General features: G+C 54.1%; 3 protein-coding genes across 3 annotated transcripts in view; 1 reads left to right on the top strand and 2 right to left on the bottom strand.

Annotated features, from left to right (window-relative positions):
* The window catches only part of CSUI_000897 (uncharacterized protein), a 5,717-nt gene extending 5,372 nt beyond the window's left edge, over nt 1-345 (bottom strand). The window contains exon 1 of the mRNA XM_068061104.1: nt 1-345. This exon is cut by the window's left edge and continues 677 nt beyond it. The gene's annotated coding sequence lies outside the window, so the exon portion shown is untranslated.
* A 4,163-nt stretch (nt 346-4,508) lies between these two features.
* Nucleotides 4,509-10,718, top strand: CSUI_000896 (uncharacterized protein). The gene is made up of 7 exons (XM_068061103.1): nt 4,509-5,293; nt 5,712-5,893; nt 6,541-6,645; nt 7,457-7,556; nt 8,683-8,837; nt 9,271-9,359; nt 9,861-10,718. Exons 1-7 carry the CDS (start codon nt 5,145-5,147, stop codon nt 9,912-9,914), a joined length of 834 nt encoding a protein of 277 aa, XP_067926919.1. The 5' UTR covers nt 4,509-5,144; the 3' UTR covers nt 9,915-10,718.
* A 729-nt stretch (nt 10,719-11,447) lies between these two features.
* On the bottom strand, nt 11,448-15,959 carry CSUI_000895 (uncharacterized protein). The gene is made up of 2 exons (XM_068061102.1): nt 11,830-15,959; nt 11,448-11,693 (listed from the first exon to the last, which is right to left on the bottom strand). The coding sequence occupies exon 1, from the start codon at nt 15,307-15,309 to the stop codon at nt 11,917-11,919; it is 3,393 nt and encodes a 1,130-aa protein (XP_067926918.1). The 5' UTR covers nt 15,310-15,959; the 3' UTR covers nt 11,448-11,693; nt 11,830-11,916.
* Nucleotides 15,960-16,063: the final 104 nt, after the last annotated feature.

The following is a 16,063-nucleotide window of genomic DNA, read 5'->3' as shown; positions in this document are numbered from 1 at the left end:
AAGCAAACGTGGACGCCTTGGATGCTGCGACTGCAGCCGCGTGAGAGGCGATTGCGGCGTTTTTCGCCCGAGGGTGCATCGGACGCGGTTGCGGACGAGGAGCCGAAGGGCGCTTGGCCGCCTTCGATGAAGACGTGCAGGCCTTCTGCGAAGGGTCTTCGACCACACGGCAACCGATTACCTGTGCCATACGGCCGGGAAACACAAAGATTTCAGAGTTGGCCTCGCTGCTCCCACGACTCCAACCGACACTGTCGCTCCCGGACACAGCGCCGCTCGTCGAGCGAGTGCCGGCCGCGAGTGGCATGGCGGCAACTTGCTGTTGAAGCGTCAAAGGCCCTGCCATGGCGAGAGAAATGCAAGAATGTCAGTACAGTCCCGCACTTCAGAGCTCTGCAGTGGGTTTTGGCGATGGGAACGGTGAACAACACCACAAGTGGCGGCGCACTTCACAGCTGGGCGGCTCGCTCACACGGTTCACCAGGAGCAACGGTAGTCCACAACAAGTTCCTAACCCGCAGGAAGCGGAACAAAGCAGAAAGGGCTCAACCACCTTTTTTCAACCACAATCGCCGAAAAAACAAAAAGCTCTGCTGGGATACGGAGCTAAGAAGTGAGGCTGACTGGATGCCTGGAGTCGTGTCGTGTACTTGCCGTGTTTCAAGCGATACCGGGATGCCGCGCAGTGGCTGGACGGTCATCGATAGCTTGTCGCTGACTCGCCGTTTCCAATCGGAGCTGCGAACACCGGCCCGGCCTTGCGAAGTGTATGCCTAACACGAGAAGCCGGCACAAAACTCAGAGATGCTGTGCACCGAGTGAAAAGGAGATTGTTTCGAGCGGTAAGAATCAAGAAACCGCGAAGAACTGGAAGTGAAAGCGTCTTTTTCTTTCTCGTTCCTGCGGAGCAGGGGTGTGACCGTGTTTGTTGCAGGCAAGGAGCAGCATGCTGGTGATATATGGCAGAACACCCCCGTTGTCCGCCTAGCTGCCGACCCTACGGGAGGAGGTGTTGCCGACCCGCAAGGAACAGGCTATGGACAGCGACGGGCAATCGTCGGACAACCGTCGAATCTGCCCGCAGAGTTGGGGAGACGTTGCAACAAAAGCCTACACAGGCAGTAGTCCTTTGACTTTGGGTTCCAGCCGCGCGAACTTTGGCAAGCGATGTTTTACCTAATTCGTCAAGACGGCGCTACCCGCCCCCAGGTAGACCTGTGGATTTTTTTTTTTGAACTTGCTTATGCCGAGGAACAGACGCTCAACGAAGAACTGGTCCTTACACGTGCCCGTTAGCGTGTCCTTTAGAATTTTCACCGTACGGCAACAGCGCCCCTCATGGTGTAGTTGGATACTCGAAAGTTTGACTTTCGTCTCTTCGGTTATTTCCGCACGGTGTCCGATGCCTGATGCTAGCTTATGTTGGCGCTTCTTTGTTGGTTGTTTTCAGCCAGCTATTTCGCAATCCGGTAGCAACTGCCAGTGCTGTCGTGACAAACCTTGAATGAAACAGGTCTGTCAGACTGACCCCTCCACTGGGTTCTGGTGTCGTCTTTCCTCGAGGAACGCTTGGGGCGACGGTCGCCTGCCCCCTCTACGGGTCTGACTCCTTCTTCCGACTTGTCTCTGGCACCCTGGCTCCTGGATCCTTAGCCTAACAAAAGTAACCTTTCCGAACAAATGATTGGTTCGCACCGGACATTGTAAACCAGAGGATGGGAAGAGAACTGTTACTCCCTATAAAGTTGTCCGTGCGGTTCTGAAGGTGTTGTGGCACGAGGTGGACAGAGGACATTGGTCTCTTCTCCCAATCTAGCAAATGCAATCTTCTCAAACAAAATTCTCAGATTTGCAGTCACGCGGAGAATACAGAGACCACTACTCGTGCCTGCAAAGTGCCTAAGCCTTTATCGCTTCTGTAAGAGACGATGTGCAGAGTAGGCGATGTGTGAGGTCATGTGAGCTGCTGCTGACTTCCATCATTTGACAGTATGTAGGCACTTCGAGCCTCAGGCCTTCCCCCTTCTCTCAGTGCCAGGAAGGAAATGGCCCGCGGAGAAGGCATAACGAAAACCAGCGAAACTAAGCTCTTTTCGAGTTTTGCCCAGAAGACACTCATCCCCTGGAGAGAGGGCCGGGCAGTGATCCGGCCACTTTAGAATCATGACGGCTGTCCTCACGGTCGCTCAACGACTCACCACTAGTTTGCTGCCTTGCCCCTACAAGCAAACCATGCTTACACTTTGTCTCTGTAACATACCGACGTCTCTGAGAAAGCGCTTTCGCGGGGGCGGCGCAACAGGAGGCTCCAAGTCCGAAGAACCCGGCCAGGGATTATCAAGGGACGAATCGTGAGGGCCGGTCCGCCATACGGTGTTACCCGCTAGCTGTCTCCAGTAGAGTTGTCAAGCAAAGGGGAGCCGGAAAAGACAGAGCGCCTTTCTTTTTGTGTTTACAGAGTGACTCGGGGGTCCCAACAACCTTCACGCGGTCTGTGCCACTTACAAGAGCATACTCAACGAAAGGGACAGTAAGCTACCAGCCGTAAGGGGGTAAGCGATGTGCTTAGAGCGGAGCGTGGAAGAAGCGCCAGGTCCAGCCAGAGGCAGTCCCCTGTAGAATCAAGCCGGTAACAGTGCTCCCGCGTGCGAGTGAGCTCGTGATATTTGGTCGTTTCCCCATTCTGTGTTTCGGCCTGCTGTGCCCTACTCGCAGGTCTCTCTTTCTGATGTTTGGCAGGTTGCTTTCTTCTTGGGGTGGGCCTGCGCAATTATACCTGATTGGGTGCTGCTGTCCGAGGCCAGTTAAATGCGCCCGCTACTGGCGAGAGTTACGTTGTTCGGCTTCCTGTCTACGCGATTCGGCAGACCTTTAACAACTTCCGCGCAACCGGCTTTTCTTTCTGAAATCTAATAGCATTCTTAGCTGACCACGCTGGTTGGTTGCTCTCGTACTCGAAGCTTCTGCACCTGTCTGGGACGCTGGAGAGTACTATAGCAAGCCATGGGAGCATGTCCGGAGTGCGTGAGCGCTCATCCAAATCGCTGCCACGGTTGGTCTGCTGCGTGAGGCTTTGCTGCAGTCACGTCTTACTTCTGTCGGGGATCCCAAGCACTGCTTGAAGAGGACGTGACTTTCACCTTATTGGTAGTCTTCTGTCCCGTGCTATTGTTAGCTGTACGGCCAACCCGTGACTTCTGCCCTTTGAGCTGCCGTCCGCTCTAGCTCCGTAAATAACGCGTGTCGATTAGCCTGTTTACCTGTTTACCGCTGCACGGGTGGGTCATCCATCAGAGCTGGTAGCACGCTACAGGATGAACCTGCGTTCTCCGACTAGCGGGAAAATCTTCCTGGGCCCCATTCTTAGAGACAACGACTTTGCTAGATGCGGCATTCGTAACTCTGGTGCTCACTCAAGTGGCTGCCGTCTTTAAAGCAAAACATGTAGTTGTTCAAGGCATTCGAGGTCGGCTTGGGGTCTCTTTCGACTGAACGTCGTCTAGCCCTCCTTTCCCCACATGCGCACTTCGTGTCCGTGCTGGTCAGGGATCCTCTTGCTGCGTCTCTGCGGCTAATCGACGCCCCCCACGATGTGCGGTCAATGCCGTTCCTCCTTTGAAGCCGAGAGAACATGGAACTCATGCGAAGCCACAGTGCCGCAAAAACGAATGCCCACTCCAAGTCTGCGCAGCACTGCCTTTTCCCGCTATAGCGCTGAAATCTAGAAATGCTCACTGCTTGGCACCAGAGCCAAAGACGCCTCCCGATTTACGGTACCAGGATCCGGACAACTCCTGAGCTGCACAGCATTCCGTGCAAACCACATACAAATCCAAGTTACTCCCGTGCGTGCCAGCGGTTGACTAGAGAACCCGATGAACATGCGTTTAGTCGAATAGTCCTCGTCCCTAAATTGCGTGCGGTTCAGCATGTCAGCCTTTCGGGCCAGTGTACAGGAAACAATCTCACTGAGGCACATTTGAGGCATCAAGAGGCGCGCCGTGTCTAGCCCGACACCCTATCGTGACAACCCGGACAGAAAACTCCAGAAGTCAAGAGTAGTTCCGCGGAGCGTGCGTGATAGCTCCTTCATCCAGTTCACGAGAACGATGACGTATTACATGTGAATTGCACTCAGCTCGGATGCATGGCGCAGCAGCTGCTCCGCAGATTGGTGTGTAACGTTGAGTGGTGCTGAAGATCCTTTTACTCAGTGGAAACGACTACGGCTAGTACTTGTAACTGTCTCTCCGTCTACATAGCAGCGGCCGTAGTCCCTCCGGCGTGCCAAACCAACTTACCACGCCCACACAGCGCACAGCGCTGCAGAGCGAAGCATCGGCTACGGAGAGTGGTCTTCATGTGAGTACGAGTAACGTGCTCCGCTTCTCCAGACAGCCCGTACGACCTGCGCGCCAAACAGGTGACCAAAGTGTCCAGGTAGTTCCGACCCACCATGGGCGCGCATGCAAGCAGAGACGAAAACACCGCTGTACTAGCGAGAATATGGCGCTGACTCCCCCTTCGTGTCTGTCCGTCCGAATGCCTTTGCGTTGTTTTCTGCGAGTCCTGGAGACCGTGTGCTTTACGGCTCGGAGTGGAACTTTATTGTAGTTGTCCCTCTACAAGCCTGTTGTTCGCTCGAAGTCGAACTCCTGTCAAGACGCTGTTTACAGACAAGATTTCAAGCTTTCCTCCTCCGTCATCTATCTGGCAGACTCCGCACACCTGCGTCGCTTGCGGTGTTTCTTGCTCCCGTGCACTTTGGTGATACAGAAATAGGCCGCCCAGCTGCCGCTTCATGGTTGGGAGGGCTTATTGGAAGCAGGGCCCCGGAGAAGTGGGTGCCGCGGAGGCAGTGCTGCTCTCCGTTTCGACTTCCCGTTTCTAAGCAGCCGTCGATATTCTGCAGGGAAGCTCCAAAGGGGAGTTCGGCTCTGAAATCGTGGGGTGTTTGAGGAGTTGCGTAAGGCGAGGCTGCCGGCGCAGTCGCAAATGAGGGATCTCAAGGGCGTATCAGGGGCGCCTGGATTCAAACACGTTGCTTTATTGTCTGGTCTTTCTTGCTTTGTTCCTCTGTTCGAAAAAGTGGCTTAGACCAAGCAAACGGGTACTCAGTCCGCGGACGTGGTAGGGACAGCAGAATGGATGTGGTAATGCTTGACGACCGCATAGCGGTGTACGTCCTTTTTCCCATCTTCCTCGCCGTGACCCTTGTCTCGGTGTTAAGGCAAAACTTGGCGGCGGCAGTCCGTACGCCTCGGTCTCCAGATCTCCAACGAGTTCAGATAAAGTGCGTGGACAGAATGCATGCAATCGTGGGACGGGGCGCCTGCACACGAATGCAATCTGCATCCAGCTTATCGACGAGCAGTGATGATGCCTCCGTGTAGATATGGTTTCGTACGGCGGGCGTTTCCGACGTGTATGTGCTGTGGCGATACGTCCGCCGGAAAGGGTAATTGTCTTCGAAAGAGGAACGAAAGTCTACAGCTGTGCTTCCATAGTTCGAGGATGTGAAGACGAAGCACTGTTGCAGCGTCATAGCAGTCAACCGATGTACGTCGTACCCCGGTGCTGGAAGACTGTACTAGTGCCGCCACTAAAGGTTTAAGATGTAGGTAATGGATGGCCGGGATCTGTTCAAGCATCACTGCTGTCTGCAATACATCGGCATCTTTTTTTTCTCTGCTGGACTACCTGCTTTCCAGTTCTTTGCTGCAGCGCTCGGGAGTCCTCAGGGGTGCAAACGGGCGTATACTTTCTTCCGCTGCGTTTTCTGGCCGGGTCTCCTACTATACAGACCGAGAGCGAGGCCTTTTATCCACCCTTATTCGCGAATTGGGAGCGCAGAACAATCCCATGAAGACACTCGAGTCTTTCGCTAAACAAGGTACCCCGTCCTGCTCTTGTTTCTTTTCACGGTCAGCAGTAGCCATCGGTAGCATCCCCGATTAGACCTCTTGTATGTCGCAGACGGGGTTGGTCTTGTCGCTCAGACTGCGGTGGACTGTGGATATTGCCTGGATTTTGTTAAACTGAATCGGTGTGGGGAGGACCGAGTGGGGACCTCTCCAAAGCTTTGCACAGTACCCCCGTGTACGATACCGTGCCTGTGTGGAAATCACCCTGGTTACTCTACTTAGGCATCTGTTGTTGCAGACGAGTATAGAAGAAGTGGGTGACCCGCAGCCCAGACACGAACTCTACAGAGAGTTGTAGAGCCCTTTGAACGGACATGCTCTCATTCTAACACAAAACGCACGCAGTAAGCTGGGATTCTCGTTTTGTGGGTGACAACTCGTAGTGCCATGCACGTCCGTCTCTACACGTTCGAAGTGAGGCGGTTTCCGTGGTCTCACTTCTCTCGTCTCCCTCTGTAGTGATATATTTCCAGACCAGTTCTCTCCACCTCCACTTGTCTCGCTCTGCATGCCAACTATATGCACTTCTCTCCACCAGGGGACGGGAGCGGTGAGTACTGCTGCCAGCCAAGGGTGAACTCATCGGTATGTGGCCCTCGTGTCTTATATGTGGCAGACCCAACGCAGACTATGGGAATGTTGAAAAGCCAGATGTCCTTCATCATTTTGCAAGGCGGTATGGCGTATTTCATCAACTACCTGTTCTCTGATTTCTTGGTTGGTAAGCAATGCAAGATACCGGAGTGCGCGTCACTCTGATGAAAGTCCTCTTCTCGTGCCATACTGATATCCGTGTGTATCCGGTGTACAGAGTTACTGCTTTGCACATGCAGAGCCGCCACTCTCTGGCAAGGCGGTGCCGCGGCAGTGTCGCTGCGGGTTAAATGGTGTGTGTAACGCTTGTTCCGAACAAAGGGTCGCTTTATTTTCTTATTTAGACCTTAAACGGAGCAGACGTGCCAAGCTGGCAGTTGGAAGGATAGCAGAAGGCCCGCTGCTGAATTCAGCATCGGTGGTTAAGTCGTGTGAGGTCTATTGGGGCCGTACCTAGCTTAACATCTAGCGCAGTGCGTTCCTCTTTTTACGAGGGAATCGTCAGTCACTGTCGCGCACAGACGCGTTTTGACGGGCCAGTGAGTGGGTGCGTGAACACAGGTCACGTCAGTATAATACTGTATTCGGGTTTTGAGTTTTAGCGGAAGGATCGTATCCCCGACAGTGGAAGTGAGAAGGTGGGGGGTGAATTGGTCAGTTGGGTACTCCATCAGTTTCAGGGACGTCGCCTTCTTCTGCGTCATGCTCATCGCCGTTTCTCATATATCAATTCCCATTCTTCTCCTGCTTGTATAAGATGAACCAGTCCTTGTTGGGAAAACTGATGAATCGTGGGTTCGTTGCGTAGCAGCAAAGATGATGTTCTGCCTTCTCTCTTGGGTCTCCTTTTCAGTAGAGTTCGCATGTCTCTGATCGGTCGTTTCAGTTTCTTCTCCCAGCAGTTTCTCATGATGACTCCGTGTTTGGATGTGATCCAGCAAAGATGCCTTTCCCTTTAACGTATCGTTTCAAGTCAATGCTGCAACGCGGCATTGATTTGCCTTCTCTGGACGTGACTTACGTTTCGTCTCTTTCTTGGTGAGCTCAGGTGCCACGCATGTGGCTATGCTGCTGTATTTCAGGCAGCGTCACACAGGGCATGCTCGTGCGACTTGCGGGTGTGATCTGAAATTGCATCTTCTCAGTTACCATATCTCCGGTATTCTCACACGTGTAGCACTTGTATACCTCTCCTTCTGCAGCTCCACATGCGGATGTATCCGCGTACTTGATGCACTTCTGGAGCCGGCGCGATCATTCATGTTCTTCTTGGCGTTGTTACCTTCCTCGCCAATTTTTTCTTGTAGTGAAGACCGCTCCATATGGTGGTGTCGGGATGATTAATCAGCCTCTCGGTGTTTCTTCCTTCGTCTCGGGGCTGTCGCTGTACCTTGGTAAATTCCCGCTGATCTTCTTTGGAGCCGAGGCCAGTCAGGGGCTTGCCTATGCCGCAGTGGCGACAGTACCTTTTCGAGTGTCACAGTGTTCGCGTATCGTTACTTTAGTATTCGTCTGGTTCTGTAGCTCCTCTTCAGGCTTGTCCTGCTTTCTGCTTCATTTCGGTGTTAAAAGAGCGGAGGATACCTGACGTATCGCTCGTGGATGCCCGGGGATGAATTTGCGGTGGCATCCTTTTTTTCTTGTCCCCCTTGCTTCAGTTGTTTCGCCTCAGATCAGAGATCTCTCTAGAGTTGCCTCTCATCTGCGTGCGTGTATACGTTTCATACGCGCGTGTCGATACATCCATCCATTTTCCATTAGAGAAGATATGGGTGCTCGCTCCAGCAAGTGGCGGGATTTGTAGAGCGGTAGACTAGCCATCTCTTTTCTCGTTGTCACGGAGTTGAGTGAGCACGCCGTCAGTCAGTATTAGCTGGGTCGGTTGTCTTCAGAGAACTCCGGTGTGGCGGGCGTGGTTTTGTCCTGGGTGACGAGTAGGATTTGAAACTATCTATCCGTTAAGAAGCCATATGATGGACACTGCGTGGAGGCGATCTTAACGCTCTCGATATGGCAGCTGCACTGCCAGTCGAATCTTCTCTGATTCTGTCTATCCGTTAAGAAGCCATATGATGGCCGCTGCGTGGAGATGTCAGTCGAATCTTCGTCAGCGATGCAGGGCAACTCAGCACCCATACCGTTGGACGAATGTCTTCTTGTGCAGGTATTTCTTGATCATGCTGAGCAGCTCGGGTCTCATTTTCCTTTGCTCCGCGCTGTGGTCATCTACCGAACAGCAGCAGCTTCAGCCGCTTGCAGAGGGACGAAGCGGCCGGGAAGAGCAGTCGGGGGTTCGGGCCCTCATGATGATGGACGCAGGTGCGGCGTGGGTCTGACATTGCAGTCGCAGGATGGATGGCCTGAACAGAGAAACGACCGCGGTTCTGCAGACTGGCCAAGCGCCACTGCGTAACTCAACAGGCCAGAGTGTGGGCCGCCTGTCATGCAGATGCAGTCGTGGACATGAACGCATGCGTTGCCTGACTGGCCCTGACATACTAAGCGTTCAGCGGAAGAAGCTGTGGGTCATCGTTCTCGTCTTCTCGTGCACACCCTGTACTACAGCGCTCTGTGGACTATTTGTTGTCGGTTAGTCACTGTTGCTCTCAGTTGACGACTCCTTTCTGGTGTCGAAGTTGGGCATTTTGGATTGGTTAAAAAAGATGAACAGCTGAACCTTACCTGAGTGTCTGTCTGTGAAGCCGTCGAACCCTACTTCTACGTTTGTTTCGTGCGCGGCTCCGGCGTTCAGCTATGCCTCCCATGATGGCCATGCCCGGGATGGGGGGACCGGATCATAAGAAGCAGCTGACCCAGGAACGCGAAGCTTTGGAGATTGCGGTAAGGGTGTACTAGGCGGGGTAGCTGTACTGGGAAGTCACTTCATTGAAACAGACACTTGGCTCCACCGCTGTTTCGACTACGTGCAGACAAGTGGTAGAAGATGATTTGTTGCGCCTTCATTCCTACTCGAGTGGTCATTAGTCAAGAAGTGACCCTTGCTTTCTCTTCGAGATAGGGCCCTATGCAGAGCTCGTTGGTGTTATGTTCGGTCATCTGATCAAGCAAGAGACAAAAGAAGTAAGCGGCGGGAGAAATGGTAACCCCTGTAAAAAAGCTGTTGACGTCTAGTAGAGTGTGACTTTTGAACTTCCTTCATCGTGGGGAACTTACGCTACCACTCGCACAGAGGTGGTCAGCACTCCAGTAGCCTTGCAGAGGTGACAAAGCCAGGGAAACGTGCGTGTGTGTTTTCACTCCGTTTCGTGGTTAGTCTTTGAAGGGGATTCGCTTGACTGACGGGCACGACGTCTTCCGTTTTTTTCTTTTCGCCGTCTTCAGACTCATGAATTTGGTCTGCAGGGAATCGAGAAGAGGCTGTTGGAGACGTTCTGAAAAAGAAAAAGCCTTTTTCTGCGGCCGTGTCGGGGTATGCTTCTCGGGTCCCCTAGGCGCCGGACAGCTGTCTCAGGAGTTCTTACCTTTGTGTGACACTGGGGGTCCGTCCGACGGGTCTTCTTATGCGAGTATTGTTCACATGCGAAGTGGTCGGGGGCGCTGCTATCAAGATTCCGACGGAGTCATAATCGGTTATGTTTCATACCAAACTCGAGTCCCGCTTCCGGGCTTTACGGAAGATGTTAGCCGCGGTCGACACACAAAACGGGTCTGGGGAGAGTGTCGGAGAGTGTGCTCTCCGTCTCCATACGTGTACAGTCCATGCCTTAGATGCAAGTTCGAGCGGTAGTTCGTGGGAAGGAGAGCTCTCAACTGGAGAGCTACAAGAGCTTGCGTCGTGGTGTTCCGGCAGGGCGCCAAACTCCAGTTAGCAGCGAGCCAACTTGTTCTGTTCTTTCGGATGGAAAGACACTTTTTTGAAGCCCTATGTCTTTCCGGGCAATAAGCCGATGCAGAACATGAACTCCAACAGAGTCCGGTCGAGCACCCGGTGACGTGTAGCGCTCCCTCTTGCCGCTACACCTAAGCATGTGTGGGCCCGTGTGGATGCGGACGCGTAGAGTACGTGTTCAAATGTATCTGCGACGAGAAATCGGCGAGGCACAACGCGAAAACGGGTTCGTGCACCAGCGCATAGATGTACTGTAATAACCTCGGGTAAGAGGCGCGCCATTGTTGTGCCAAGAAATAGTCACACTCTGATGAGTTGGCCGCGCTTTTGTTGTGCTCTCGCGCGGGTGGGAAAAATATTGCTTGTGTCCGTGCTAGGTACTGTGCTTGCTCTTGTTTAAACCTGTGCTATTCAAGTTTCGGGTGAAGAGTACCGGACCGTTCGGGATTAGGGCCCTGTCCACGACACGCTTCCACATGAGTGGCTTCAACAGAACATGGCGGACAGCACAAACGAATCAATCAACAAATGGAGCAGTAGAATACAACTGGCCTTCGCCAGAAGTTGTCTTATTTGGCCACGGGCAAATGTCTATTCATAAGCTAACCCTGTCACGCTGTCACAGCCTGCAAAACAGAAGAACCGACTGTGGCTGGGACGCGACAAATCCGCACCAGGGTCCCGCACCAAGAAACGTCACGGCCGTGTTGCATGAGCAAGAGTGACACCCCGGATACACTTCACGCCAAGCTGAAACACTGCTGACTCCGCTTGACACATTCGAAGAAAGTGTCCGCGGCTCTGGTAGATGGCATCTCATTTTCAGGCTTCTTAGTCTCTGTAGAGCGGCGAAGACAGCCCCCCCGTGCAGAAGATCTTACTCCATCCCCCACGCGTAGGCAGCATCCCAAGCGGGGCGGCGTCGCCGAAGACTGACGGCTCTCCGGGCTTGAGCACGCCGAGGGTGGTTCTCCATGAACGATAATCTCAGCGTTCCTTACGCGTGAGTATATTGCCCTCGTCAATCAAAACCGTAGATGCTCTCAGGAAAGAAGAACGCAGCAGATTCTGCGCGCACGTAACCGGCGCGGCTGGGGAAAAAAAGCAGCACGGTACCTGGCTCGATCAGGTGGGGGGCGACACACCCCGTGCACTTGAGTGAATGAGGTGGCCCGGGTGTGAAATTTGTGGATGGCGTTGTTGCAACCAAATCACGCTCTCCGGACTATCCACCTACGGCTTTCGTTCCGTCTCATTTCAGCGGTCCCTTGACTGTAGCTCTCGTAAGCGTACAGGCGGTCATCAGCTGTGAGCGCACAGAAGGCCTGGCAAACACGCAAATTCGGCAAGAGACTGGAAGACTACCGGCAACGTGTGGAAAGACTTGTCGCGGCCAGTTTGCGAACTAGAAGGACCCAGTTAGCCAGTCGTTCTAGCGGTTTGTCCGTCGCAGCAGCATACCTGAATGCGCCCCGAGATATGCTTTGGCGCCTTGTTATCCAGGAGATTAGAGTTGTTCTTGGAATCCAGGGATTCACTGTGAGCAACTCAAGCAGGTCCTGCCCCGCTTCGCTTGTCTACCTCACGTTGTTCACACACCTGCGGAGGTTGCTCACACAAAGAAGCTGCAAACCCGCAGCACCGTTCAACAAACACTCGTGCCACTGCAACTTCCGCATCTACACCGCATATCTTTCTCATGGTTTCCACCTTGTCGCTGGTTTTGTCTCTTTTCTGCTGCTTCCTTTTCCGTCCAGTTACCGTGAACATCTTGCGGGGGGAGTGTGCCTCGCTCCCGGTCCCAGCACCCCCTCTTCCGTTATGCCCGAAAGCGCTGCGTTCACCGTGTGTCTGACTCCCGCCGCTTACATCACTTGGCCCGTTAGCAACTTGCTCGCACGTGGGGCCTTTTCCTTTCGCTGTGGGAATGGCAGAACCCTCGGCCAACAGCTCGAAGATGGCGGCGCGGCAAGCAGCAAAAAACAGTAGGACGCCGGTTCGGCGCCGGTCTCGATGCCGCCTCACCTCTCGGGTTGAAGAAGCAAGGTCACTCTCTTGCCATTCAAATCCATTGAAGGTAGGAGCTGCACTGAGAGGTCGTTGGCCTGTCTTGCCTTCGCCTGCCAGCAAGCTTGCTTGTGACGGTGTGACTCCAGACCCACAAAGTTTGGCCTTCTCCCGCAATGCTTGCCACGGGTCTTGCCGATCTCGAACCGGTGGATCACCCGCGGGTCTGTGGGGTTCTTCACACGTAAGAGAATCAGAGCGCTCGGATGTTTGGAAATCTCGGCATCCCAAAATGTCCACCAGTTGCCACAGATGAATCAAGCAAAATTGAAAACGTTTCTGAGAAGAGAAGCAACTTAGAAAAGCCAGCAGTGCCAACAGGCCCCCGAGCAGCTCTCTAGCTGTCAACAGTGGCGCAGGGCTCTCACTCAGGAAGGCATCACCATCCTCTCCTGTTTCCTCAGCTTCTTTCACAGCGTGCCCTCCCACTGGAATGCGCTCTACGGCTCCTGATGTTGACTGTCCTGCCGTTCCCCCGAGCAAAGAGCCCCGGCCCACTGCAGGACTGCGGCTAGCTAGAGGTGCGCTCTCTTCTAATGGTACGCACAGCGATAGTCCACGACTACAATGGTGAAAGCGCGCAGAAGTGACAGCGTGGGAACGCCGAGCTTCAAATTCGGCGGCGGCCTCGACATTCTCAAGACGTCGTTTCACCCGCGAAGCATAAAAGAGAACGCGCCGGCGCAAAACTTCGAAGCTGCGGAAAGGTGCGGCGCCACTTCGGCTTTTCCCATTAACGATGGTGACGTTGAACCGCCTGGCGACGACTGTACTGCCTGTAATACACCACGATGGCAGTTGGAGCGTAGCAGCAGCCTGAGCAGCACTAACCTCCTCGACGCACCTGTTGTCGTGTCTCGCATCAGAATGCCCCTGTGGGGTACTTAAGAGCCACCCCAAGCCACTGACTGATTCGGAGATCCTGGCGGAGATATCCTTGTGTGATCCGAAAACAAAGAAGAGGAATTTCTGGATCACTTGGTCGACACACGAAAAGCAACAACAGGGCCCAATGTCGCGTACAGCGGAGTTGTGCACTCCGACAGAAGGAGTCTTTAGTGGTCTGGATTTCTTTGCTCTCTTCCCGAACACCGTCCCACCCGTGCTTCTGAGATGAGCTGATCTGCTGGTATCCAAACGGAGGGCTCTGCCCTGCGGCACTTCTGAAAAACATCCAGCACGGTGACGACCGGCAGAGGCAGACCGAGCAGGTACCATTCCGATTTCGCTCGACCGTGTGCCGAGGGGTGGCAGCTGCATATGGAAGTGAAGAACGAAGCAGGTACGCCAGTACAAGAAGCCCAGTGCAGGACCGAGAAACGAAGGTAAGAGGAGGCTCACAGCAACAACAACTGCAAGAGGGGGAACCAATTCACAACATCCGGGACAACACGTGAATCCGAAAAAGCAAGGATGGACACGGGTTGCCAAAGCGTGAGCGGTATCACCGACTTCAGCCGGAGTATCGCCTGTATTCACACACAGAAAACCCTCCAGACATATGTTTGAGCACCCAGCTGTACACGCGCCCTTGGGGGCGCGAAAGTCATCCTTGGAGACAGTACAGCTTTCTCCCCTTGTGCGGCCTTCATCATTCCATTTTCCCGTGCTGCCGTGGGACGGCGCCGCTGAAACAGCGGCAGTCAAAAAAGCCATGCCCTTCGGTTTCCAGTCAGCTCTGGGAGAGTGAGCGGGTCGCTGACTTTCCGCACAGGCCCTCTGCTCGGCAAGTTGCCTCTGCTGGTGAAGCACCGCCAGAGCAACGTGATTGAAGATTCTCCGCAGATTCTCAATCTGTCTGTACACTGCAGGGACTGCACAACCCGAAGACCCCGCAAGCGCGGCGCAAAGTGCTTTTTCTGCTTCGCGGTCTCTCTTTCTCCAGAAAATTGACATCAGCAGACGAAAGGGTTGCCTTCTCCCACTTGAGCTTCTTGAGCTTCCGGGGGCAAGCCGTCTCCCCACAGACCCTCCCGGGTCGACAAGTAGCAGACGTTGCTGTTGTTGACGAGAAAGAAGTAGCAGGTGCAAAAGGAGAGAACCGTCCAACGCAAAAAACCCCCGCCGTAGGGCTTTCCAGTCACTCGGGTTAAGCGAAGGTATAGCTAAGCTTGAGCTGTACGACATGGTAGACGAGAAACAAGGAACAACTCCGCTGCAGGTACTATGACAATGACCATGACTCAGGAACTGTAACTCGTAGAACAGGTCTTCACTACAAGTCCAACAAAGTGGCATTGGCCGAAGACAATCACGAGAAATCTGCCTAAGAGAGGAAAACTGCATCAGTTCCTCGTTACACCCTGCTTCTTCGGCAGGGGACAGACGCCTGAGGGTTGCCTGAGCCGACAAAGCCACTGACGCAGCCAATGGCGCGCACGCGGAGGGCTGAACGGGGTGAACCACGAACGCATCTTCGTCAGCAAGGAGTTCGAAGAGAAGGTACTGCTGCTCGATGTGTTGCAGATTTAGCTTTTCTAAGATGATCAGAGAGGTCTGGCGGTGCTGAGGGACTAGTTTACGGGTTCGGTACGCGGCAGTTAGTTCATCCAGCGGCAACGTCAATGTCGCCTCTGCGAGTTCAGTCATTTCGTCGGGCAGACGTGCCTCGGCAGCCGAGGATCCGCTTCCAATGTTCCCGGTGCCCCGCTGGAGGGCGACATAAAAGAGCTGCTCTGCGGCTGCTGGGGCAGAGAGTCCTACCAGCCACGCAGCAAAAGCAGGAAAAGAAATTGTTGGGGGGTCCAAGAGAAGCACTGAGAGAGGCGCCGGATCGGCTGACACGGATGAGCCGTTGCCATGACGGCGCTTGTGGTGGTGCGAGTTCCGAGAGGCGTGTCGACCCCAGTGAAAACCAGTTGAAGGAAAGGTCATTGCTGTAAGGAGAGCGCTACGGATTCTGGACGGGATCAGGATGACCACCGCCAGACACTAAAACGCCGAGGAGACGCTGAGCACGACACTAGGGACAACGGGACGCCATAAAGGAAGACAACAAAGGGCCGACAAGCGCTTGAGCGAACAGAAAAGGTAACGACACACCACCCGCACTGCACGGCTGTGAAGGACGGACCCCAGGCACGGCGTGAGCGGCCCTGTCGTACCGAACGCGCCTCTCACCTCTTTAGCAGCAACCGTCCGGACGCCGGTTGGTCCCAACACACTGAGAAAGGAAACCAAGTGCAGAAGCGGCAACGTCACCTCACCCGAAGTGTGGTACGCCTAGAGACTAACGTGGTTGCCATTCTGCGGAGACAAGACACCGCAGAGATCCCCGAACGCGCGGAGCCAGCAAGTTTAGAATTCCAGCCCGATCCAGTTCGGGCGCTCTGGTTTACTCGACAGAAGAGAAAAGACCATGCCGTGAACCGCCGCACGGAGACACAAGCAACAAGCAAGAGGGCGAGTGTGCATGCGGCTCTACAGTCGCCAGGTCCTCGACTAGCCTTCTGACTCCCGGCCCAGAAACCTGAAGTCGCATTGAACCGGCCAAACAAACATGGTTTCTGCTTCTCCGTTCCTGTATACGGAAGAAAGATGCTTGGGACGTAGCCTCCTTCCACCTCTCATCCCAGTGGATGACGACCTGGTCCTTGTGTCGCTCAAAAGTGGGAATCCGCATGCACGC

Source organism: Cystoisospora suis, assembly GCF_002600585.1.
Source record: "Cystoisospora suis strain Wien I chromosome Unknown contig_356, whole genome shotgun sequence".
In the NCBI taxonomy this organism is placed as follows: domain Eukaryota; phylum Apicomplexa; class Conoidasida; order Eucoccidiorida; family Sarcocystidae; genus Cystoisospora; species Cystoisospora suis.
The sequence above is the reverse complement of the archived record's forward strand: the minus strand, read 5'-3'. Positions and strand labels throughout refer to the sequence as shown.